Source organism: Eretmochelys imbricata, chromosome 3, assembly GCF_965152235.1.
Source record: "Eretmochelys imbricata isolate rEreImb1 chromosome 3, rEreImb1.hap1, whole genome shotgun sequence".
Taxonomy (NCBI): domain Eukaryota; kingdom Metazoa; phylum Chordata; order Testudines; family Cheloniidae; genus Eretmochelys; species Eretmochelys imbricata.
This window is the reverse complement of record NC_135574.1, coordinates 35,955,131-35,979,527: the sequence shown is the minus strand read 5'-3', so window position 1 is coordinate 35,979,527 and position 24,397 is coordinate 35,955,131. Positions and strand designations below refer to the sequence as shown.

The 24,397-nt window shown below is 43.5% G+C and overlaps 2 protein-coding genes across 4 annotated transcripts in view; one reads left to right on the top strand and one right to left on the bottom strand.

Moving 5' to 3' along the window:
- Nucleotides 1-2,146, bottom strand: part of EIPR1 (EARP complex and GARP complex interacting protein 1) — a 171,165-nt gene extending 169,019 nt beyond the window's left edge. The window contains exon 1 of one of the 2 annotated variants that reach the window (XM_077812577.1): nucleotides 1,961-2,146. In XM_077812577.1, coding sequence (XP_077668703.1) covers nucleotides 1,961-2,002 — 42 coding nt within the window. In that variant the 5' untranslated portion in view covers nucleotides 2,003-2,146. The remainder of the gene's footprint in view (nucleotides 1-1,960) is intronic. The other variant, XM_077812578.1, reaches the window with a different exon arrangement.
- TRAPPC12 (trafficking protein particle complex subunit 12) overlaps nucleotides 2,146-24,397 on the top strand; it is an 80,363-nt gene continuing 58,111 nt past the window's right edge. For both annotated transcript variants that reach the window (XR_013345560.1, XM_077812575.1), the window contains exons 1-3: nucleotides 2,146-2,275; nucleotides 5,476-6,695; nucleotides 12,374-12,490. Coding sequence is in view for 1 of the 2 variants with exons in the window: in XM_077812575.1 (XP_077668701.1) it covers nucleotides 5,481-6,695; nucleotides 12,374-12,490 (1,332 nt within the window). In the remaining variant the exon portion in view is untranslated. The remainder of the gene's footprint in view (nucleotides 2,276-5,475; nucleotides 6,696-12,373; nucleotides 12,491-24,397) is intronic.

Here is a 24,397-nt window from a genome sequence, read left to right as displayed (position 1 = left end):
AATGATTTAGGGTAATTTGATGAATGGTAATGTATTACAAGATGTATTTCAGTCTTCTTCATGAGCCATACAGGCTGCCTGCCCTGCAACAACGAGCCAGGAGTCTCCCCACTCTGCAGGAGAGAGAAGCAACCAAGAGCATATACCTTCAGAAATTTTTGGCATTTCTCTTCCCCTGCCCAGATCGAGGCCAAGTGTTCTCCGTGAGTGCACTGTAAGGAGGCCACTCAGGATGAGCCAGGGCTACGAAGGAGGTTGACTGGGGTGAAACTGGAACTTACAAATTCTATTCTTTTGACTATTTGTCCATAGCTCTATAGCAGTTAATCTATCCTGTCTATTAGATTGTAAGCTCTTCAGCACAGGGACTACTCTATACTACGTCTGTACACGGTCTTGCATAATGCTCCCCACCCCCATCTTCCTCCCCATTCTAGCTAGGGCACTCAAGCACTAAAGAATACAAATAAATAAAACTAACAAGAGATACAGAACACTGGTTATTGAATAAAAGAGGCCACAGCGCTTCGTACGAATCTGACATATCTTCCTACTGTTCGTCTATCCTCCCAAATATGGCACAACTCAAGTCATGCTGCACAAGCAGTTCCCTCCTCCCTGAACTACTAGCTCAGAGGTGGGCATACTAGGGCCTGCGGGCCGCACCTGGCCAGCAGGACCCTCCTGCCCAGCCCCTGAGCTCCTGGCTAGGGAGACTAGGCCCCCAGGCCTTCCCCTGCTTTCCGTCCTCCCTCACCAGGCAGCAAGCACCTGCTGCTCTGAGCTGCATGGTAACTGGGCAGGGGGGTTGGATAAGGAGCACGGGGTCCCAGGGAGCAGGGGCAGGCAGTCAGGGGGCAGTTGGATGGGGCGGAGGTTCTGGGGGGAGGCGGAGGGTGGTCAGGGGATGGGGAACACGGGGTTTGGATGGGGGGGTCCCATGGGGGGCGGTTAGGGGCAGTTGGTCCCAGGAGGGGGCAGTCAGGGGACAAGAAGCAGGAGGGGTTGGATTGGTCAGCAGTTGGGGGGGGCAGTCAGTGGGCAGGAAGTGCAAGGAGGCAGATGGGGATAAGGAGGCCAGGCTGTTTGCGGAGGTACAGCCTTCCCAGCCCTCCACAGTTTTGCACCCTGATGTGACCCTCGGGTCAAAAAGTTTGCCCACCCCATACTAACTCCTCTTGCCCCCAGGCTGTTAGGCACCTTAACAAGTGGTTGTTATGTTACATGTGAAAGCAGGCAAGGGTCAGAATTAAGGCTGTCGCATAAATTTTCGGGGCTCAGGAAGAACCCCTGATCATCAGCTATGTCGGGGGGAGGCTGTAGAGAGTCTGATCACCTTGCCTAGTATCAGCTGCCCCCAGCGCCTGCTGCTCTGCAAGGGGCTGTCCCCTTCCACTGCCCACCACGCTGCCCCCTGAAAAGCCCTGTCACACACCCCAAGTAGGCAGTGGCCACCCCCCCCGGCCAGCAACAGCCCCCCTCCAACACCGCCCCCCCCCGGCCAGCAACAGCCCCCCTCCAACACCGCCCCCCCCCACGGCCAGCAACAGCCCCCCTCCAACACCGCCCCCCCCCGGCCAGCAACAGCCCCCCTCCAACACCGCCCCCCCCCCGGCCAGCAGCAGCCCCCCTCCAACACCGCCCCCCCCCCGGCCAGCAACAGCCCCCCTCCAACACCGCCCCCCCCGGCCAGCAACAGCCCCCCTCCAACACCGCCCCCCCCCCGGCCAGCAACAGCCCCCCTCCAACACCGCCCCCCCCCCCGGCCAGCAACAGCCCCCCTCCAACGCCGCCCCCCCCCGGCCAGCAACAGCCCCCGCCCCGCAGGCTCCCCTCCAACACCACCACCCCCGGCGATCAACAGCCACCTCCACGTGCTCCCTTCCAACACCGCCCCCCGGCGGGTAGTAGCCCCCCCAACCTCTCTCTCCTAGGGTCTCCTCTCTCCCCTCACGCGCACCTGGAACTCCAGCCCATAGATCACTGGCGCGTCATCCTCCATAGCCTCCCCACGGCTGCGCCCGCAAGGCCCCCCGTCTCGCCCAACAGCCGGACAGCCCTTTCCCCGAGCTTGAGCCGGCCCCCCTCTTTCACGCGTTACTCGCTAGCCCAGGGGGCTTTCTGAGCCACTGCGGCATCCGTTGCTCTCCCCTTCCGGGTGATGTGAAGGAGACGCAGGCGCCGTAGAAACCGGTACCCGGTTGAGGGCGCAGGCGTAGTCGCTGCTGGAGCCGTCGGGCGGCGGCGGTGCAAGGCTGCTGCGGGCGCTAAGCAGGTGAGGGTCGGGGCTGTAGGTAGCAGGGAGCGGGAGGCCGGGCCTGGCGGAACGGAGGGGCGGGGCAGCCTGGCGTGGGGCAGGCAGCGAGCGGGCCTGGGGTTCCCTAGCGTGGAGCTGGCCGGGCAGGGGTGCGCCGGGGTCCCCGTTTGGGGTGAGGCGGCAGCAGAGGTGCCTCCCCGAGGGGCTGTCACTTGTGCCACGACCTGCCGTGGATGTGCAGGGGCTGGCTGCCACACGCAGAGCAAAATCTTTCCCCCCGCGGGGGGGGGGGGTCGTGGGACCTACCTGAAAGTGAACCGCAGTGAGAGGCCCTTGACCCCCCCTCACCCCCGAGGGGTTGGGACCCTTCCCTTCCTCTGTTAGACAGTGGCCACGTTCTTCCCCTGCACCCAGCACCGTGCTACCCGGAGCAGTAACCACACTCTGTGCTGTCGCCCTGCTTCAACCCCGCTGCCTGCGGATCTTCAGCCTTGTCTGCAGTACCTACCAGGGCGTTTCAAACCCACTCGCTCTACCCATGGGAGATAGTGGGTACTGACTGGCCAGGCCAAAGGTTTAGCCTGGTGAATTAGCAGAGATGCCTATGAAGACTCAGAAACGCGGAATTCCATGGCAAAGCTGTGAGCATACATCAGGGGTAGGCAAATTTTTTGGCCCGAGGGCCACATCGGGATGCAAAACTGTGTGGAAGGCCGGGCACTCACCCCACAGTGCCTGCAGCTCCTGGACTGTGGCAGGGCTTGGCTCTCTGTTCTGGGCTTTGCAATCTCCAAGTTGCAGTGCAGCTCAGGTTTGGCGCTGCCCCCTTCACTGGACCAAGTTTGAGTGAGCGGAGTTGTGACCTGGCTCATGGGGTTGCAGTGCCCCTCTAAACTTTGGCCTACCCAGATGCTTGTCATCCTGATGGCTGGGCTAAACCTGCGTGGCACTGGGACTGCAGAGGTTGGAGTGCCTGGACCAGGGAGGTGAGCCCCGCCAGCCCCATGGGACAGGAGCTGCTATGTGACCCTTTGAAATATTCAGGCAACCCAGTTTTGGGTCCCGACCCACAAGTTGAGTAATCCAGTTAGAGACGACAAAGGAAGAGAATGAGCTTCTCACAGAGCAGGCTAAAAGTATTTTCAATGAGTATAACTGGTAGAAACTTTTCATTGCGATTTTAGAATAGCTTTGGCCCATCCTGCAATGAGACCTATTCCTGTGCCTGTGCAAAGCACTGTTGTTTTCAGTGGGATTCTGCATGGATTCAGTACCAGGCTAGCTATAGTTTTATATATAAAAAGAGAAGCCTTCACTTCATCAAAATAAAAAAAAAATGTAATCATTACTTAGTCTGAGATGAGAAGCAAATTAGAAGCCTCCAAGGTTAAAGAAATAAATTCATCTCCCAGAAAAATTTGCTTCTTTCTCCAAACCTGCATTGGTTTTAAAATATGGGAAAATATAGCTTTTTTGTTTGTTTAAGTTTTTCAAATTCAAAGGGTAATAGGTCAAAGGTAAAATAGAGTGTATTTACTGAATTTTGCCAGAAGCAGTGATGGAGAACTCCATTTGGGGGTATCCAAAGTTTAGATGTTAAAAAGAGAGGTTTAAAAATGCCAGTTAGATTTAATGACAGGTTTCAGAATAGCAGCCGTGTTAGTCTGTATCCGCAAAAAGAACAGGAGTACTTGTGGCACGTTAGAGACTAACAAATTTATTAGAGCATAAGCTTTCGTGGGCTACAGCCCAGTTCATCGGATGCATAGAATGAAACATATAGTAAGAAGATATATAGATAGATATAGATACAGAGAAGGTGGAAGTTGCCATACAAACTGTAAGTGGCTAATTAATTAAGATGAGCTATTATCAGCAGGAGAAAAAAAAACTTTTGAAATTTGAGAGGCAAACTCCTAGACTTGAACAAAAATTTCAGAAATCTTAAGATGCATAATCCTGTCTTTCTGTGGGTCCCAGAACTATTTTTAGTGGAATCAGTAGCAAAATGCCCACTGTCTTCAGTGGGAGCAGGATCAGGTGCTTATTGGTTTTCTCCTTTCCTCTATACCCAAACACGTTTATTATTTATTATCATTAATATTTATATTCCAGTAATGCCTAAAGGCCTCAGCTTAAGCAAATGTAGTAGGCACTATACAATCGTAGTTAATTTAATTCCCTTCCTTAAAAAGCTTATAGTGTAAAAGGAAAGAGATATAACAGGTGACTGACAGAAGCACAAAGCAGAGCGATAACAAAAATAGTGGTTGCGTGAACAATTTTTAGCCAATCAGTAGCAGTAATCATAATTCATCATCTGAATGCCACCTACCTAAATCATTATTGAATGAGTGACCAAGAAAAAGGAAAGTGTGAGCTATTAGTTTGTCAGGCAAGCAACCCCCCAAACTAGATCTTCCTGTCTCCGTTTTCCCTTTGGAAAGAATTTTGTAGTTTAGATAAAACATTGTGTAGTTTAGATAAAACATTGTGTAGTTTAGATAAAACATTGTGAGGTACATAGATGAATGAGAACCTGTATCAGGAGAGGTGGTGATGTTGAGAGAAGTTTTCTGAACAATCCAAAGGAAGTAAACCTAGAGGGCAATGAAGTCTAATACCCATAGGATACGAAGATGTTTTTGGTCAAATAGGGAAGAGGGACTCTTGTCATGGGAGAGAGTAAGCCTACATTTTTGACCTGCTTTAGATGTACTATTTGATTCTTGCAGTATCAAAACCAAGGAGGATCAGAATAAGTAATTTTTAGCAGAAAGATATTTTTGTAAGAAAAAGACAATCTGGTCCATTTTTAGTGTTGATTTTTGGAGCTGCCTCTCAGCTAAGTATTTTGTAATATTATTTGTTTAACTGGAAGGAAATATTTATCAGCATAATGCTAAATATCTTTCTGGGGAGGCTGGAGTGGTTGAATGGGAGCGTGTGCACGCACACTCACACACCATTGCCTTCCTGAAATTTATAATGTTTTGAGACTCACAAGTTCAAAGTGGCAAAAGGTAAATTTAAAACATTTTTGTGCCAAGTACGGAATAGCTGGCCAACAATGAAGTGACAAAAATAAATATTCTAATAATCAAATGACTACATAAAAAGTCCTTCTGTGCCTTTTTAATAAATTCTCTTGAGTTTCAGAACAATGATTTAAATTGATCAATAAAATTAACTTCTGGAATATATTTCTCTTTCTTTAGTCACAATGGAAAATAATCAATGTAACGATGAGGATGCTAAGAAGAGCGTTTCAGATGAGGAGGCAAGTGGAAATGTAGTTCAGCAGAGGGCTCAGGAAGAACTTCTCTTCCATGAGGAAACCATTGATCTTGGTGGAGATGAATCTGAGTCTGAAGGGAATGAGACCATCTCAGAGGATTCCAATAACTTCATAGATAAACTTAATGAACACATGATGGAGAGTGTCATTATTTCTGATTCTCCAAACAATAGTGAAGATGACACCGGTGAACTTGGTTGCCTGCAGGAGATTGTGGAACAAATGGAAGTCAAGGACATTTGTACACCAGAAGAAGAATTGAATAAGGAAGAAGCCCTAGGTAATGACAGTGAAACTGAACATGAAGAAACACCTAAAGATATTTCTGATATTGGAACAGATGATCAGGCATCTTTAAAGGAAGAGTTGATTCAAGAAGCAGTGAAAGATGAACCGAAAGTGGGAAATGAAGCTCTAGGTGACTCAACACCAAGAAATATTGATGAAAGTAAATCTGAGGAGCCAATATCATCACCCCTTGCCAGCAAATCATCTCCTGAAGCTGAGCCTATCCCTGTATGCACCATTTTTAGTCAAGCAAACAATGTTAATGCTCAACCACAGTTGTTCATACATGATGGCTTTGAGCCTCAAATGGTGAAGTCTCCTAGTTTTAGTAGTGTACATGAGATTCCGGTGAAGTCTCATCCACAGGTGGTTCAACCAAGTCCTAGCCTAAGCACATTTTTTGGTGACCCTATTAACACTAATAATCTAGCTGCTGAGTTTTTTGATTCATTTACTACATCTACTTTTATTTCTGTCAGTAACCCTAATGCAGGTTCTTCAGTCCCAGAACAAATGTCATCTGTCAGTACAGTTGGAGACAATTCCAGTGACTCTGCTGACCCTACTTACTCTGTAGGAAATGAGAGATCTGAAGCAGGTAGTCCCCCTGCATCTTTAGAAATGTCACAATCTCCTAAACCATTTTCACAGATCCAAGCTGTTTTTGCTGGAAGTGATGACCCATTTGCCACAGCCTTGAATATGAGTGAATTAGATAGAAGAAATGATGCCTGGCTTCCCAGCGAGGAAACTAGAAAGGTTTTAATTTCAGTAGCCACTCAGCAATATAGTACTCTGTTTATAGACAAAGAGAATCTCACCATGCCTGGATTAAAGTTTGACAACATCCAGGTAAGAATCTATAGCTACATCCTACTTTTTGTTCGTATGTTAGGGCAATGAAATGGGATGACACATCTAGTGGTCTATTCTTTTTATTACCCTGTTTTACAGCCTGTGTTCATCTTATGTGTACTATTGTAATCCTTATTAGAGCATTGAAGATGACTGACTTATCAGTCATTCATGGAAGGACTCAAAAAACTGACTCGCGTGTAATGATCCGAAAGCTTTGTTACTTATTTGTAGAGACTGATGCAATCAATTTATATAGAATCTAGGTTTTCATTTAAAAAGTCATTTCTAGCTTTTGCAAAGATAACATTCCAAACCTGAACTGGATATAGATTAAAGCAATGTGGTGTCCTATGAAGTTTGCAGACTGGTAACTCCAGCGCTTTTGCTTGTAGTATTCAGTGCTACAGCAGAGTGACGAAAGTCTTGTCGTTTTTCATAGCTGATGTTCAGAATGCTACTGGTAGCACTGGCATTGTCAAGAATCAGGTCATTTGCATTCTGACACTGCTTAGAAAGCTAGGAGCAGCAACAGAGGCAGGCATTGAAGTCATTTACTGGTGAGGAGGACCCAAAATGAAGGTTGGTGGAGGGATAGAGTAGTGGAGACCCATTCCCTTCTCAGCAGCCAGGCAACACTGCAAAGGAGAGAAAAAACACAAAATTCCTTTCTTCTAGATTTTAGCAAGACTAGAATTTTAAGTTTATCTGACATCTGTTGTCCAGAGGCTGATGTGAAAGCAGTATGCAGAGACTGCTTCATAATAGAGATTCTTGTATCCTCCCCTGTCCCGGCAACTGAGACTGGCTGGGTGATTAAGCTTCTCAACAGAGTTTTGCCTCTGGACTTCACAGGTCATGTTCCTCATCCTCCTCTTTCATCTCTACACCTCTGGCTAGTAAGTTTTGCCTTTCAGATGGTAGAGGTCAGGTAATACTGGGTTTTTTTTAAGCCTTATTTAGTAGTACCATAGTATAAAATTCATTATCGTTCAGTAGTGAAATAAGAAGTTTCAAAATACCTGTCAACAAGTATGTCTGTCAAAATACAGACAACAGAAAATAGTTCCTCCAGAAGTAGAGCGTTAAAGAAACCCCCTACGACAACTTAGTTCCTGTTTCTCTGTTATTTTTTTGCTGGGCACCTCAGTCTGGGTGTGTCATGTGCGAGCTGGACACATCTGGAGGGGGGGAACCTCTGGTCTCCGATACCTGCACCACCTGCCTCACAGAGCCCAGCCATGAGGCACCACCCAGCCCAGATACTTGCTGTGACCCTGCACCCCATATTTTTCACAGTGATATTATTATATGATTATGGCATAATTCTGATGTATATTAATCCATTGCACTCGCATCCCCAAAGACTAGCTGCAGAGCACCCTCCCGCATCCCAGACACCCAAACCCCCTACCCCCAATCCCAGACACCCCCCACCCACCCTCCCACCCCTGCTCCCCCCGCCCCCCGCACAGACATCTGCACTCCCTACCCCCAGAGCCCAGGCATTGGACAACTCCCCCAGCCCAGACACCTGCACTCCCTACCTCCCAAGAGCCTAAGGATCCAAAGAAAGAAACAGCCTGATGCTGGGACCAGGTTTGTACAAAGTTTCCTGCACGCCACCTCCTCCCTTCAGGATGTGGTGGGAACTGCAGCAGCCAGCCTCCAGCTCCCCTTCTCCCCCTGGCAAGTGTCCTCTATTTGTGAACTGGGCTCTGCTGCGTGCAGCGGTCCACAGTGGTGGCCAGCAGCTCTGCAGCACCAATTCTGTGGGGAAAAATGAAATTCTACACAGAACATTAATTCTGTGCAAATTCTGCATTGCATAGCGGTGCAGAATTCCCCCGGGAGTGTATATTACAGTAGTGCCTAGAGGTCCAAGTTGAGATTGAGGGCCCTTTATGCATGACACAGTACAATCACACACTGAGAGAAAGTCTCTGCCTCGAAGAACAGACAAGTCAGACAAAGGATGGGAAACAGGCACAGAGAGGTGAAGTGACTTACACAAGATCACATAACAGGTGAGTGGCAGAGCCGGGAATAGAACCCAGGTCTAGATTGACTTCCAAGCCATTGCTCTCCCATTTGATCACACTGCCTACCCCAAGCAGTATAACACTACCTGCTCTTCATTCAGTGTCTCTCTAATTTGCAAACTATTGCTTTCTGGGGTTTTTGCTACCGTTAGTTATTTTTGGTCACTCCTGATTTGATGTCGTCTTTATGCTCCCTGCCATTGTCTTCTATTTTGTGCCAATTTTTCTCTTACCTCATTTCTTCTTCCCCCTGCTTTCCCTATTTGCTCATTTATTGACCTCTATTTTACCAGCTGCCACCGTTTCCTCTTTCTTGCTCATTTAATGTATTTCTCCCAAATTAGCTTCCTTTCTAGCACGTTTAGATTCTCCTCACCACTATTGTGATTTAAATTGTCTATTTTTCAGACTATAGATGGAGGCAGCAACTAATATTGATTTTTTTTTTTAAGTTAAATTTGCTGGCCAGTGATGGTGATAGTAAGCTATTTTCTGCCAATGAGAATAAAACTAAGTGCACTGCAAAATAACATCTTTGTAATTGTGTTTAAATTCAGAGCTGAATTGTATCTAAGCGGTGATTGTGCTTAAATTAACAGTTTTTTAAAAATCTAATAACTCCTTTTAAATTTTACCCACTGTCAGTAAAGAGATTAGAGGATCATAAGGGCTAAATGATTCTGGCCCTCTCTGAATGTAAGGGTATTGAATTGCTGAAATCTTGTGCAGGGAACATATTTGTGTGGCTCTTACCCAGCATGACATCCAGCATTCTGCTCCTGTTGTGGAACCACATATGCTGCTATATTCTCCTCTTCCTCCTGGGTGAGAATAGAGAGAATGTTGTTCTGTGTGGCTAGTGGAAAAGGGAGGCAGGGGAGGTACTACAAAACCTCCTCAGTCAGTAAGCTGTTAGTTTCTGTATACTGTTGTCCTCCAGAAATGCCCAGCAAAACTTACTGTAGCTCTCTTTTGGACTATTTTGTAAGGATGGAGTATGTGGAGGAAGGGTGGCCTAGTGGTTAAAGCGTGGACTGGGCCATGAGAGATCTGGATTAAATTCCTGGCTATGCCACAGGCTTCCTGTGTAGTTTTGGATAAATTAATCTCTTTGCCTCAATTACCCCTCTATAAAAGGCAGTGATGATATTTCTTTTCTCTTACCATGAAAGAAACAGCTCTGAGAGGTGAGAACTGCTCCATTTATATCAATGGGGGATGTCAGTGCTGATGTCCATGCTGAAGCCTGACAATTTAAATCCCCATATTCACATTTTTACTAATGATCTTTTTAGCAGGAGCATGCAGGTGGTGTAGAGGCACGTATTTTGGCAGGATGCAGTGGGTCAGCTATTTGCCACCAGAAAGGATGAGGAATTCAGATCCTCCTCCCTCTCCTCAAATTTGAAGTCCCTCTGCCCAAAATGGGAAGGAAAAGAGAAGACGCGTTTCTTAACCTGTGAACGTTGACTGGATCCTGGTGTGGTGCTGGCCCCTACGCCTCAACTGAACACTGACAAATGCATAGCTGGGAACCAGTTTGGTTCACCTATGTGTTAGTATTGTTAAAATAGGTATTAGATTTATAAAAATGTCTTTAGACTTTATGAAATGTTTGTAAGTTGCTATGTGCATTAGTATCACTTATAATATCTGTATCCCATGTTATAAGGTAATATCTAAGTGTTTGCTCTGTAACTGCAAACCACCAGTCAGGAGAGAAGCGTTACCAAGTGTGAAATACTAGTTTGCCACAGAAAGTTATCTTCTTCCCAGCAAAAGAAGGCCCATAGACACCAGACAAACCATTGTGGAATATCAAAGGACACAATACTTTGTTGAGTGCTTCCTTCCACAGCCGTGAAGAGGAGATGTGCTTGTGGACTTGTCCCATCAGCTTGGACTGTGGGGGAAAGGAATAAAAATCCCTAACGAGGAGAAACTGTATTTTTATGCTGCTTGGACTCTGAGGGCCAAGGATTACTAAGCATAAGCAAAAGATCCCCAGTGCTTGACCTGGGTTAGCCCTGCAGGACATATAGAGCTTGCTTATTAGAGAAGCTTCTACCACCATTTGGCACCTAAGACTGTAACTCACTTGTATATGTTTATCTGCTTTAACCATGTTGATAACTCTTATTTATTTTTCTTAGTTAATAAATCTTTAGTTAGTTTCTTGTAGGCTACAAGGGTTGTCTTTGATGTAAGATTAAAGTGTGATTGACCTGTTTCTTTGGGACTGGGAATAATTGGAATGTTGTTGTGATTTTTAGTGTAAGGGACCATCTATCACAAAGGCAAATTTGCTTAGGTGGCAAGATAGACTGGATTACCCGAAGGGAGAGTCTGTGACTCAATGGTTAGACTGTTAGAATGCCTGAGGAATTTACACTTGATGCTTGGTTGGTGAAATTTAAGTATAGCAGTCACAACCAGTTTGGGGTTTGTGCCCTGCTTCATAACAGTTTGCCCTGAGTTTGGTACTCACGCTCTTGAACCACTGCAGAGAGCTTGACACCTGGTTATCAAAAACCAGTCATATTGCATGATTACAATGGTCCCTTCTGGCTTTATAATATATGAATATATCAAATCTCAGGTTTGTATAAAAGCTACCATCACTATGGTTTTGAAGTGCCTCAGTACAAGGATCCGCAGCACATTTAAAATTTGACAGAATATAATAAGCTGAATTTAATATCAAAATAAGTAACCAGTACTTCTCTGATTGTACTACTGAACTGTGGGGGATAAAGGAGGTCAGTGATAGTGATGGGGCATTGGAAAAAGTGCTGCATAAATGTGGGTGTCTGCTGCATAATTTAGGTTAACATACCACATAGAACATGTGGCCTTGACTATGGGCAGAAGTTAGAAGAGCTCAGGGAGCCAGCCCCAGATCTGATGTATCTTGGTGCTCTAAGTTGTACCATTAACATTTGCTCCACAACATTTCCTTTCTGCCCTATATCAGACATGGGAGTGGGGCCACAGGTGCCAGACTGCAGCATACTTGTGGCAACAAGGAGGTCGTCTTCAATGGAGGAATTTTCTGCTGGGGAAGATTGACTCCTATGCTTCTCACACAGCACAATGGGGCTGTAAGCAGCAGAGTACCCGACCGTATGACAACAAGAGGAGTAATATAAGAAAAATACAAATCCCAGTGTTAGTATATATAAACTAAGCACGAAGGCATGCTATTAAACTAGCACCCATAGCTAAACTATATCCAAAAGTATGTTATAAAACTGTCTCACTGTAGCCAAATTCATTTAATAACACGCATTAAACTAGCCTCTACTCAACTAAACTGCATGTAAAATCACAGTATAAACCAGCTTCAATATAGCTAAATATAGATCTAGTGATGGGCGGATCTCAATGCACAAAGTTTGGATGCCTATCTCATCCTAATTTTTGAACTTTTTATTTTGTGGAAAAGTCTCAAATATGTAAAGATTTGCATTCATTTTACAAAAACAATTCATCCTTGAAAACAAACACTTTCACTGAAAATATCTTTCCATTAGAAGTATTTTACTTGTCTTTTCTTTCAAAGTTTTTTGTTACTAGAAGAATGTAAAAATGTTTTTTTGGTTATAATCTGTGTTTCCTCTTTCCTTGCCACAGGGAGATGCCGTAAAAGACTTAATGCTCCGTTTCCTGGGTGAGCAAGCAGCAGTGAAGAGGCAAGTTTTAAATGCCAATTCCGTAGAACAGTCTTTTGTAGGCTTGAAACAGCTAATTGTAAGTAAAAATACTTCTAATATTCATCATTTAATTTTTATTAATGATTGTGTAACATATAAAAAAAAGTATTCATGTGTATCTCCATGATTTGCTATAAAACTAGAACAAAAATACTGTAGCCTTTGATTAGCATTTATGCTTTTAAAGGACAAAGTATGATAATAATCAATATTTTTAACATGGGCAAGCTAAATTTAAGATTGTTTCAGATATATAGCATAGTACACATAGTACAGTTTAATTTACTCCCCGGGGGAATTCTGCACCTGCAAATTCTGTGCACAATATTTTAAAATTTTGCAAAATTCTGCATATTTTGCTTGTCAAAATAACACAATATAATCACACTAGTTTCAATTATTTTGGCAATTTATTTCAAAATACCTGTCAACAAATACAGACACAAAAAAAGATTCAGGAAAAAAAAATGACAAATAGATTCCTTAGTAGGCATATTAATACAGAACAGAGCAATTCATTTAAATTACAATACAGAAACGTATTTCCTGCAGCCCTCAGAATCAGTGCAAAGGCTTGGAGGAGTCAGGGGTAATGGAGGACCTGAGGTAGATGGAAGGAGGCTGGGAGTAAATCTGGGTAGTTTCTGAATGTGGATGGAACAGGTATATTTTCAGGGGAAGGGATTGTCAGGGAGTTGGGGAGCCTCCCCCACGCAGACTCTGGCTGACTGCTAATCTCTCCCATTCAGTCAGGCACATCTGCCCCCATCCCTGTGTGTTCCTGCAGTCCCTCTACCCCATGTCCCTGTGTGGCCCTGCATCCCACCTCCCATTCAGCCCCTGGCTCAATGCTGTCACCCCACTAGCTCCTGAGCCCATGCTCCAGTCTGTCCCCCGCCCCCCAGCCCTTCTGAAACCCAGTCTGTGATTCTCACCACCACCTTAGCAAAAAATAAATAAATAAATAAATCTGTAGAAGACATAAATTCCACACACGCACAGTGGCGCAGAATTCCCCCAGGAATATTAATTGAATAAAAGTATCGTGAATGGTTTCAAAGCAGAGTTTGTAGTCATTGTTTACAGATTCTTACAGTTCTGCTTACCCACCATGTTTCACTAATGCTTTGTGAGTTTCTTAATCAATGAACAAACCTGGGTTCTGAAAATCTCTCACATTATTTTGTCCTGTTTTTGGGAAGAAGGGGGTGGAGAAAGGGTATTTTTCATTTTTTGAACTTCTGTTTCACTCTGAAGCATTTACATGAACATAACATACTTGAAATTCTTTGATACTAGGAACATTAGATTATAATTTCAATCTATCAGTGAAAAGTTTATTTTATAAATTAAAAGGAAAATGACAACATCAGGGTTCTTGATAGATTTATTAGCAGTCAGACAATAACAATGAAATGAAAAGATGAGAGCAATCATCCTGAACTTCCACATTCAGCAAACATTCAGCAAACTATTTAAGTATCAGTGTGATGCAGCTGTGAAAAAGGCAGATGTGAGTATCAGGAAAAGCATTTCCAGTAGACTTAGAGAAGTATTAATGCCATTTTACTAGGCACTGTTAAGACCTCATTTGGAATACTGTGTATAGTTCTGGTCACCCATGTTCAGGAAAGATGTATTTAAACTGGAACAGGTGCAGAGAAAAGCTATTAGGATGATCAGGGAAACAGAGGGACTGTTTTATGAAAGGAGACTGGAAGATCTTGGCTTGTTTGGTCTAACAAAAAGAAGGCTGAGGGGATATGATTGCTGTCTATAAATACATTGGAGGGTAAATATCAGAGAGGATGAAGAGCTGTTTAAACTAAAGAACAGTGTTAGCACATGAACAAATGGATATAAACTAACCATGAACAAATACAGGCTAGAAATTAGAAGACTGTTTCTAACCATCCAAAGGGTGATGTTCCGGAGAAGCCTCCCAATAGGAGTCGTGGTGTCAAACAACTTAGTTTTAAGAGAGAACTGGACAAATTTAGGAGTGTGATTTATGACAGAGGTACATGTGTTGGCAGGGCTCAGCAGCCCTGGGGCTCACTTGCAGTTTATATCTTAATGTTCCTAAGTGCTCATACTTCAGAGTTGCAGCCAGACACCTGCAGGGATCAGGAAGGGATATTCTTTCCCCCCCCACCCCCTGTGTATTCTAGGTAAGGGTATTTTGATCTCCATCCTCTGAAGGAGGATGTCCACTGCTTGAAATGGGACATTGTGTGGGGTGCACCAGGGCTCTGAGGTGGCACCAAGCTTTCTCTCTCTCAGTGGCTTGGCTGGCTGGTTCTTGAGCACATGCTTATGGGTCTAACTGATTCCCATTCCCAGGTACAGCGGCAGCTCTTACAGAGGCTGGTGAGTTCCAGTGAGGGAACTGGAAGTTGGGTGATAGGCCAGAACTACCTAAAATAACTCTGTGGGATGACCCTGATGTCTTTTTGCCAACCTTTAAACAGGTAGCTGTTAATGCCAGATGGGACAAGGGTGCATGGGCACTGCAGCTAGCCCCTTACCTGACCAATGAGGTTCAGGTGGCTTATATGGCCCTAAGCAAACACCAAGCTAAAAACTATGTATGATGGGTTGCCCCCCTTTAAGTTGCCACCTGATGTACTGGGATACCACTGAGTCTGCCTGTTCTTCCAGCCTGGGCCCCCTTACACTGTCTTGCTGAGCCAGGCTCTTAAGCCTCCTCTAGTGCACATGCAGGCAGAGCCACGCCCAGCTGCAGAAAGACACAGACACTGAGATCAGCTCTGGGAAGACTTAGTTTAAGGGACTTGCCGCAGAATTCAGGTACCCACCTTCCTTGGAGTTCAGACCCAAAGGTATATTGTCTTGTGCTGTATAGAAAAATCTGCACAGCACAAGCTCATAAAAATTCGCCCTCCGTCAATATGAAGAGAGATATGCACAGCTTCTTGCGCCTCCCGCCCCCTCCTTATATGAATTGCACAAACTGGGTTATGTTATAAACAAACAAGAAATAAGTTTATTAACTACAAAAGACAGATGTTAAGTGATTATAAGGGATAGCAAACAGAACAAAGCAGATTACTAAACAAATAAAACAAAATACACAGACAGCTTAATTCACTAAAGAAACTGGTTACAAAATGTAATTTCTCACTCTAAATGTTGAATTAGGTGGGATGTAGAGTTTCTATAGCTTAGAGTTCCAGTTATCTCGTCTTACAGACTGGACCCCTGTCTCAGTCTGGACTCACCTCTTAGGTACTTTCAGCGGTCTTTCTTCTTGGGTAGGCAATGGAGGAGAGTCTAGATTAACCTCCTCCCCAGCCTTAAAAAGGATTTACCTAAGGCAGGAAACCTTTGTTCGATCCCCATCCCCCTACAGAGTACCAGCAGTGTCCAAGGTGATATTTTGTATCAGGTGACAGGACCACCTGACCTTGTAGTGTCACAGCTACATCCCAGGATGCCTCTCAGGAAGGAGAGAGATTAGTATCTTCACAGTCTTATTGTTTCTTCTTAATGGCCCATCAAGGCTGTGATGGCCGATTGTCTGGTGGGTGTCTCCTAAATACACACACAGTTGTCATTTGTTACATAGTCCACGTTCCTAACTTTAGATAGAGAAACGATACATGCATTCAAATTGGATAATCACATTCAGTAAATCATAACCTTTCCAATGATATCTTACATGAGCCATCTTGCTTAAAGTATATCTTAATTATACCATATTCATATCATAACTATATTTCTGTGAAGAATATGGGGTGTAACATCATACTATGGGTACACTTAAAGATGCTATTTTGGACAGGGTGGGCTTGTTGGTGAAAGAATACCACCAAAAATCCCGAGCAGCTAGATAGAATGGTGGGATATGTCCCGGGGCTTTTGCACAGAAATTGTCAGACTGGGCCAGTCATTGTTTAAGGCCAGAGAGTCAGAACTTTAAAGGCCCTCACGGACTCAATTATTCTGGAACAGTTTACACCGAGCCTCCCCAAGGCTATGAGAGTCTGGAGACATCAGTCAGAATTGTTAGAGGCCACTGTAAAATTAAAAAAGGAGCATGTGCAAGCAGACTTTCCATGAAAAGAGCTCTGTTCTCTACAGCAAGGAAGGGAGGAAAGAAGCTTGAGGAACCTTTTTTATTGAAGGCCTGGAATTGGTCACGAGAGGTAAACAAGGGTGCCCCAATTGCCTGCTAGTGATTTGTTACCAGTGCAGTGGCAAAGCTCATATAAAAAAATACTGCACCTATAGGACTGGGGGTTTGCAGAATTCTGTGAGTGGACAGGTGTAAAAGGAGGACCTGAGATGAGGAAAATTCCCATCAAAGTAGGCCGGATAATTACAAATGTATATTATGGATTCAGTGGAAGCATGTTCCCTTGTACAGAGCACCTTGGTTAGACCACAGTGTCAACAGGAGAGAGTGACAATAACCATGTACTGTGTACTGTGACGTTATTGACTTGAACTGGGACCTTATAGATCATTGTTGCAACCAAGATCCTGTAGTGGCACCAAATCTTATATAAAGGGGGTCAAATGAGGTGTCTAAGACAAGGTTATGGTTTGCTGGTTATGATTATGCTATCTGTGTATGTGTATCATTTTATAGTTGAAGTTATGAATATTGGCTCTATACTGTCTGTATTTCAAACTTATGCTATGCTTCTGGATGACACCCCAGACAAGTTGGTGTCAGCTCTGTCTAGCCTGCTTGATGGCCCATTAAGGACCATCAGCCATACAATTGACCCATTGAGAGAAGGCAGACATGTCTTGGGACTCAGCAAGGTATGCAGGAACATGCCTATGGACAGAACTTTGAGGTTTTTCCAGGCCATGTGATGGACAGCTTGTTTTGGAACAAAGAAAGAAAGATGACATGGCAAGAGAATATAAAAAGCTGCTGCAGCTCCTCCATTGGGTCTTCAGTCCTGCTTCATACCTCTGGAGGAACTTTGCTACACTGAAGCTTTGAACCAAGGACTGAAAGACCCATCCTAGCTGTGGATGTACTCCAGAGACTTGATTTGAACCTGCAGTTTATTCTATCACTGCTGCAAGCCTGAACCAAGAACTTTGCCATTACTGTATGTAATTGATTTCATTTAACCAATTCTAGCTCTCATCTATATCTTTTCCTTTTATGAATAAGCCTGTAGATTTTAGATTCTAAAGGATTGGCAACAGCGTGATTTGTGGGTAAGATCTGATATGTATATTGACCTGGATCTGGGGGTTGGTCCTTTGGGATCGAGAAAACCTTTTTTCTTTTACTGGGGTATTGGTTTTCATAGCCATTTGTCCCCATAACAAGTGGCACTGGTGGTGATACTGGGAAACTGGAGTGTCTAAGGGAATTGTTTGTGTGATTCATGGTTAGCCAGTGGGGTAAAACCAAAGTCTTCTCTGTTTGGCTCGTTTGGTTTGCCTTGGTGTGCATAGAAACCCCAACCTTGGGCTGAAACTGCCCTGCTTTAAGCAATTTGTCCTGAATTGGCACTCTAAGTTGGGTCCCACCAGAACCAGCACTGTTACATGTACATGGGGAAAAGAACATTTATCCCATGGCAGTTGTTCCATTGGAAGTGGAAGGAAAGTTTAAATGGCAGAGAGTGGGTGTACTAAATCCATTGCCTTACTTGATAACACTAGGAACTTTCTGGAGTCCATTTCTCATAGTAAAAGGGCAGATGAGGGGAGTGAGCAACCCCAACAGATAGATCCGTGTAAAGAGAGCACTAATGTAGACCCTCCAAATAGCCTTCCAGGTGCAGTGTTTAATAACTGTAGACATCCTATAACAAGCCCAGAAAGAACAGATGTGCTGGAGGATTTAGGAAAGAAAAACTTGAAGAAGGTACTAGATCAGGGAGTACTAGATCAGGGACACCTAAAGGAGCAGGAGGGCAGAGGCTCAACCAACTCCCAGGAGGACCAAGCCATGTGCAAGGTACATGATGATGAACATACAGAAGAGAGGGAGAAGAGTCCCAGTAAAGAGGACTTGGCAGGCAAACTTGCCCCAATAGTCCCAAGCCCAGGGGTATGATAAGTCAGGAGTTAGTATTACTCATTGAATTTACTGACACTCATTACTACTTTAAAGGTGAAATTATAAAAGGAAGATCTGCCTATTTCAGCTATTTTTTTTTTTATCACAACTGCATCTAAAATGATAGTATCATAGAGTAACAACTAAATTTTTTGCTCAAACATGAGAATCCTTAGGAAAGAAGTATGAAATAAAAAAGTTTACCAACCTGAATATCCTGCATTTTCAGACATGTTTGTTTCATCATCTTCAACGCAGCTTCCTCCTGAGAAGGAACACTTCTCATGACGTTGTTTCATTTGGGTAACTGGGCCTTGCATTTCTTTGGTGCACTGTTTGCATTTTGCACTTATGCTTGTCTTACCCAGAGGTAGAGGAACTTCATTAAAATATTCTCAAACTGGATCTCTTTTACGGCCTGCTCCCAGAGGTTTTCCCTTAGTGAGAGAATGGTATGGTAGATCTCAAATCAACGAAGGCTACACTCAGAAAGACTTCAAAACTTCTGGAATATGCAGCTCAAACAGGTTCACTTTAGTTTCTACCTGTCCCTCCCTTCTCACATTTATCTCCAGGCTTCTTCTCCTTTTCCAGATCTATTCTGTGCCCAACAATCTTCTATTCATTGAACTTTTTGAAACTTTGCACTTTTAGAGAGAGGTAAGGGATTGACTCTGTGTACACAAATTTGCAGAGGGGCAATGGGGTTGAGGTCTGTTATTTCTCACCTCTATATATTTATTTATTTAAAATATTTTTTGCTGTTAACAAGCATGTTATCTATGGAGACACAAATCCATAGTTTGAGAACTGCAAAACTAAGCATCTCTAATGGTATCTTCTAGACTGAGCTCTGAGTCCCATTGGGTAGATAGAAATATTAACCTAAATAATCTGTACAGAAGCCCCTGGAACCCCATAAAATTGGGTCCCTAATCCATGAACTATTGGAACTCATTTACAAAACTTTTCTTAAACGTATGAATATATTGTCTTATACTTTAGAATTTATAATCCCTATTCCAGGATGGGATATCCATGAGTTATAATATATCTTAATTAAAACTATCTTTAGATAGGTTTTTCCCTCAAAAAGCATTTTATCAAAAAAATCTAATTTAAATAAAACAAATTATTTTTTTAAATCATTGATTTTTATCCACCCTGCTGAGAAGTACCACCAGAGGGCAATATGACCATCTTGGCCATTCCCTATGTGTTGCCCTGAATTAAAGAGTTGAAGAAAGGCAGCTACAGTTGGAGGTTTCTCCCGAAAAGGTACAGGGGAAATGCCCCAGCCCAGAACCATCCTACTTAGATCTGTGACTCATGCTAATACCAGGGGAAGAGTCTCCTTTGCTTGTCCCCAGTATGCTGTCTGAAGAAAAACTAAAGAGGCCTATCGAACTTCTGGATACAGAGCCAGATGTTCAAACTTTGCCAGATGATAATGTGGATATGTCGTCATCTTCCCCTCCAGAAAGTATGCTCCAGTTACACAAACTCGTACAAAGGATGGTTCTACCTAAACATCCCTTTGTTAACCTTAGAGGAAACTGTACACCCAGTTTTCAGTATTTGCGTTCACCCTTCAGGAGTTCTGGATGGTTTATTGCAGCCAGCAAAAATACCTAGTTAAACCCAGCATCTGAACCATGACTAGTTAACCATCTGTCACTTGGGAAGTTCTTGTTTATCCAGACCATCCAGCTCCAGATTCATTGGCAGTGTTGACTGCCACGAAAAGAGATGAAGGGTAGCAACTCCACTATGCCATTTCAGCTAGAGAGGGTGAGAAGCTAGACTTTGCATGGAAAGTATATTCTCCTCTGCCACATTTGGACATTACAGTGGTAACCTATCAGACAGTAGTGTCCACATACAAATATTGGGAGAAAATAGCAGTGCTTGTCCAGTCATTACCTGAGGACCAAAGAAAACTGGCCAAAGCTCTGACTACGCATGCCTTGAGAGCATCCTTTAACACTTCTGATGTGGTATGTGGCGCTGTTGTGGCATCCACAAGTAATTTGAATAACCACTCATGACTACATTCATTTGGACTTCCTCTGGAAACAAAAACCCAGATAGAGGATCTCCCATTTGATAGTGAAGTGCTGTTTAGCTTTTGAACTGACAGACTTCTAGAGAAGTTGAACCTGCAGTGTCCCTGAGGATTTCTCAGAAAAAGATCTGATGTACTAGCCTTTTGTTACCAGAGGCAATCATATCCTTCCTCTACTTCCTGTTCATTTATAATGAAGCAGTTCCCACAAGAGCCTACTATTCAGCAACAGCAGAGAAGCGCAAACTATAAACCATGAGCTAAAGGAAGACCATCTCCCTCTGTTCTGGCCCCTTTTACTCAGGTTTTACAAGACGTATGAGAATCCCAGATTAGTTTTAAACCTACAAGTTGCTATCACTTCATTTTAAAACTACATCTCCTGTTTCTTAGATCCGTAGACTGCTATCACCACGGATCTTGCAGATTGTCCAGCAGGATTACTGCATTCAATTCTATGCATTCCCTCCCTTCCACCCTTCTTACCCATCTCTCTTCAGGAACTCTTTTCAAGAGAACTCACTAAGATCAGAAGTCTATTTACTACTTGAGTCAGGTGCCATAGAGGAAGTTTCTGAAGAGTTTGAGGGGAAAGGCTTTAGTCCAGGTACTTTCTGATCCCAAAAGAAAGACAGACGTCTCTGACCCATTCTAGGCCCTAAGTAGCTGAACTCTTTCATCAGAAAGTTTAAATTCCACATAGCTTCAGTTATCCCCTTCTTATATTCCCCACCCCCTCCCCATCTCAATCAGACCTTCACATTTTAGGAATTAAAGGCAGCGTGTTAGACTTTCAAGTCCTTTCTCTCTCAGGTATAGAGCAGAGTGGCTCAAATAGTTACTGACAATACTTCATTAATATTTTACATGAACAAGCAGACTAGAGCACATTCCAGCGAACTGTGCAAAGAGGCCGTAGCTCTCGGGCAGTGGTGCATGCTACAGCAAATTCATTCTATAGCTCACCACCTTGCAGACAGGGACAACGTAAAAGGTAAGTCAGCTGAGCAGAGGCTTACACAGTCAATGCTAGTGGTCGCTCAGGAATTCAGTAGAAAATTATATCCTCTCCCTGTGGGGGTATAGATTGAATAAGAGTTGAAATTGGATTTATGCTTTTGGTTGCCCATAAAAAGAAGATGGTATGATGGGATAACATGGTTTTGGTAATTAAATATTCATGGTAAATAGGCCCAATGGCCTGTGATGGGTTTTAGATGGGGCAAGATCCAAGTTACCTGGGAAAGAATTTTCTGGGAAAGAATTTTCTGTAGTATCTGGCTGATGAATCTTGCCCATATGCTCAGGGTTTAGCTGATCGCCATATTTGGGGTCGGGAAGGAATTTTCCTCCAGGGCAGATTGGAAGAGGCCCTGGAGGTTTTTCGCCTTCCTCTGTAGCATGGGGCACGGGTCACTTGCTGGAGGATTCTCTGCTCCTTGAGGTCTTTAAACTACAATTTGAGGACTTCAATAGCACAGATATAGGTGTGAGGTTTTTTTTTTTGTAGGAGTGGTGGGTGAAATTCTGTGGCCTGCGTTGTGCAGGAGGTCAGACTAGATGATCATAATGGTCCCTTCTGACCTAAATATCTATGAATCTATAAACCTTTCCCACTTGTGATCATAACACTGAACAGCCTAAATCTTCAGGAGATAGACATGATTGTAATAAGACACAGTTCAAAATGTCAAAGGTTTTGCCCCAGATCAACCAGTCCATTTCAGATGTGTCTCTTCTGGACTGCAGGGTAGGTCACTTCTAGGTGTTCCCTCCAATTCCTCTGATTTTCCTGAGGACTCTCTAAATTAAAGAAGACAGAGTCAGGATTGTTTTGATTACCCCAGTGTAGATGAGACAACAATGATTCTTGGATCTCCTGCAGCTATCACAAGACTATCTGTCTCTCCCTGAAGTTCCAGGTCCAGCAGATAGGTTGGATTTGCCAGCTGGACCCAGACTCTCTCCACTTGAAAGCATTGGCCTTAGGATTTTTACAGATCTAGACTATCCAGTGTTATGATGGCAAATGGGAAAGGTTCTTTTTATGGGCAACCAACAATAGCATAAATCCAATTTCAGCTCTTATTCACTCTATGCTGAATTACTTACTTCATTTGAAATCATTGGGAAAAGTACATTGCTAGCCATCTCCGCTTATTATAGCTTAGTAAAGCAAATGACTGAATTCGGCCAGGATATAATAAAACAATTCTTGAAGAGGTTAATAAATGTCTACCCAACAGAGAACCTGGATGTACATGGTACCTCAATCTAGTATTTAGTCAGCTCATGAAACTGGGGACATCTTTCAGTTAAAACTTTTACTGTAGCTACTACATCTGCTAGTGAACAAGCTGCAGATGGCTAACACCACCCCCGTTTTGCAATCAGTCACAAAGATAAAGTGGTCCTTTGTCCACATCTCATATGTCTCCCCAAGACTGTAACAGAATTCCATCTAAACCAGTCCATAAAATTGCCTGTATTTTTCTGTAGTTCTCACACTCACTTGGGAAGTTAAGTTACACACTTTAGATGCTAAGAGAGCATTAATAAGCCTAAGGAATATAGGAAATCATCTAGACTGTCACTTAGGGGAAAAGGCGTAACTTCAAGAAATTTCCTCCCAATGCCATTGCAAGTTGGTTACATTCTGTACTGATGTGTGTTTTAAACACATTGCTGTTCTTCTTCCAGAAGGGCATGGAGTATACTTGGCTAGAGTGAGGGCTATGTCTATGGTTTGCCTTAGACATTCCCATATTAGAAGTCTGTAGAGTTACCACTTGTAAATCAGTTCATACTTTCACAAAACATTATTCTCTAGATCTGGCATCTAGATCAGATGCACAATTTGGTAAAGCAGTATTACATTCTCTGTTTAACTCGACATCCTTGTCCCACTGTCCAGGGAGGAGTAATGCTTACTAAACTCCGACAAGTGGGAATGTGTAAAGGTCACTTCAAGAAGAAATGAAGGTTACTTTGAGATTAGTTCTGCACACACACACTCACTCCCTTCCCACCTTCCCCACTTGGAGTCCTAATTTCAGTTTGGACTTAAAGAGGTGCTGGAAGGCACTTAAGTGGTCATTGCACTATGCCCTCTCTTATAGCTCTGTCCTCTGAACATTCACAACAGCAAGGAGAGGGGCAGGAACAACAAGAAGGCTTCAATAGGCACAGCTATTAGAAGTTTTCTCCAGTTCAAGATGCACCATCGGTGCACCCCAAGAATGTGACACTGCAGAGGTCATCCCAGAGAATACTGTTTACAGGTGAATCTTCATTTTTAAAACTTTGAAAGGTGTGTCTAATGCATTCAATCCAACTGCATTTTCTGCACCTTAACCTTCATCACTGTCAGTATGGCAGCTTCCTGTTCTGTTAATTATTATTTTTATTACATGTAAGAGATTTTTATTTTGGAAAAAAAATAGTGATTTACTCTTTCGTTATGAAGTGTAGTGTAATTTTGTGATCTCTAGTGGGCTATTAGACATTACAATAATACAGATGATGATAATAATAATAATACAGTAATCTTCATTAAAGTTTTTCTACAAAACAGAAAATTTTTGAGATTTGGAGAATATCAATAGTTGCTCCAGAGTCCAGGTTAAAGTCTCTGGAAATGTATTTGGTGTTTAATAGGCTTCAGTAGAGTACACAACAAGGTAGAAATTTAAATTTGCTAGTAAGTGCATAGTTATAAAGCATGATATGTCAGTGCAACATATTGAGCTGAGTTGAGGTTGATTTTTTTTATTTTATCTATGAAAATAAATATTTAAGTATCATATGGTGTTTGCCCTTGA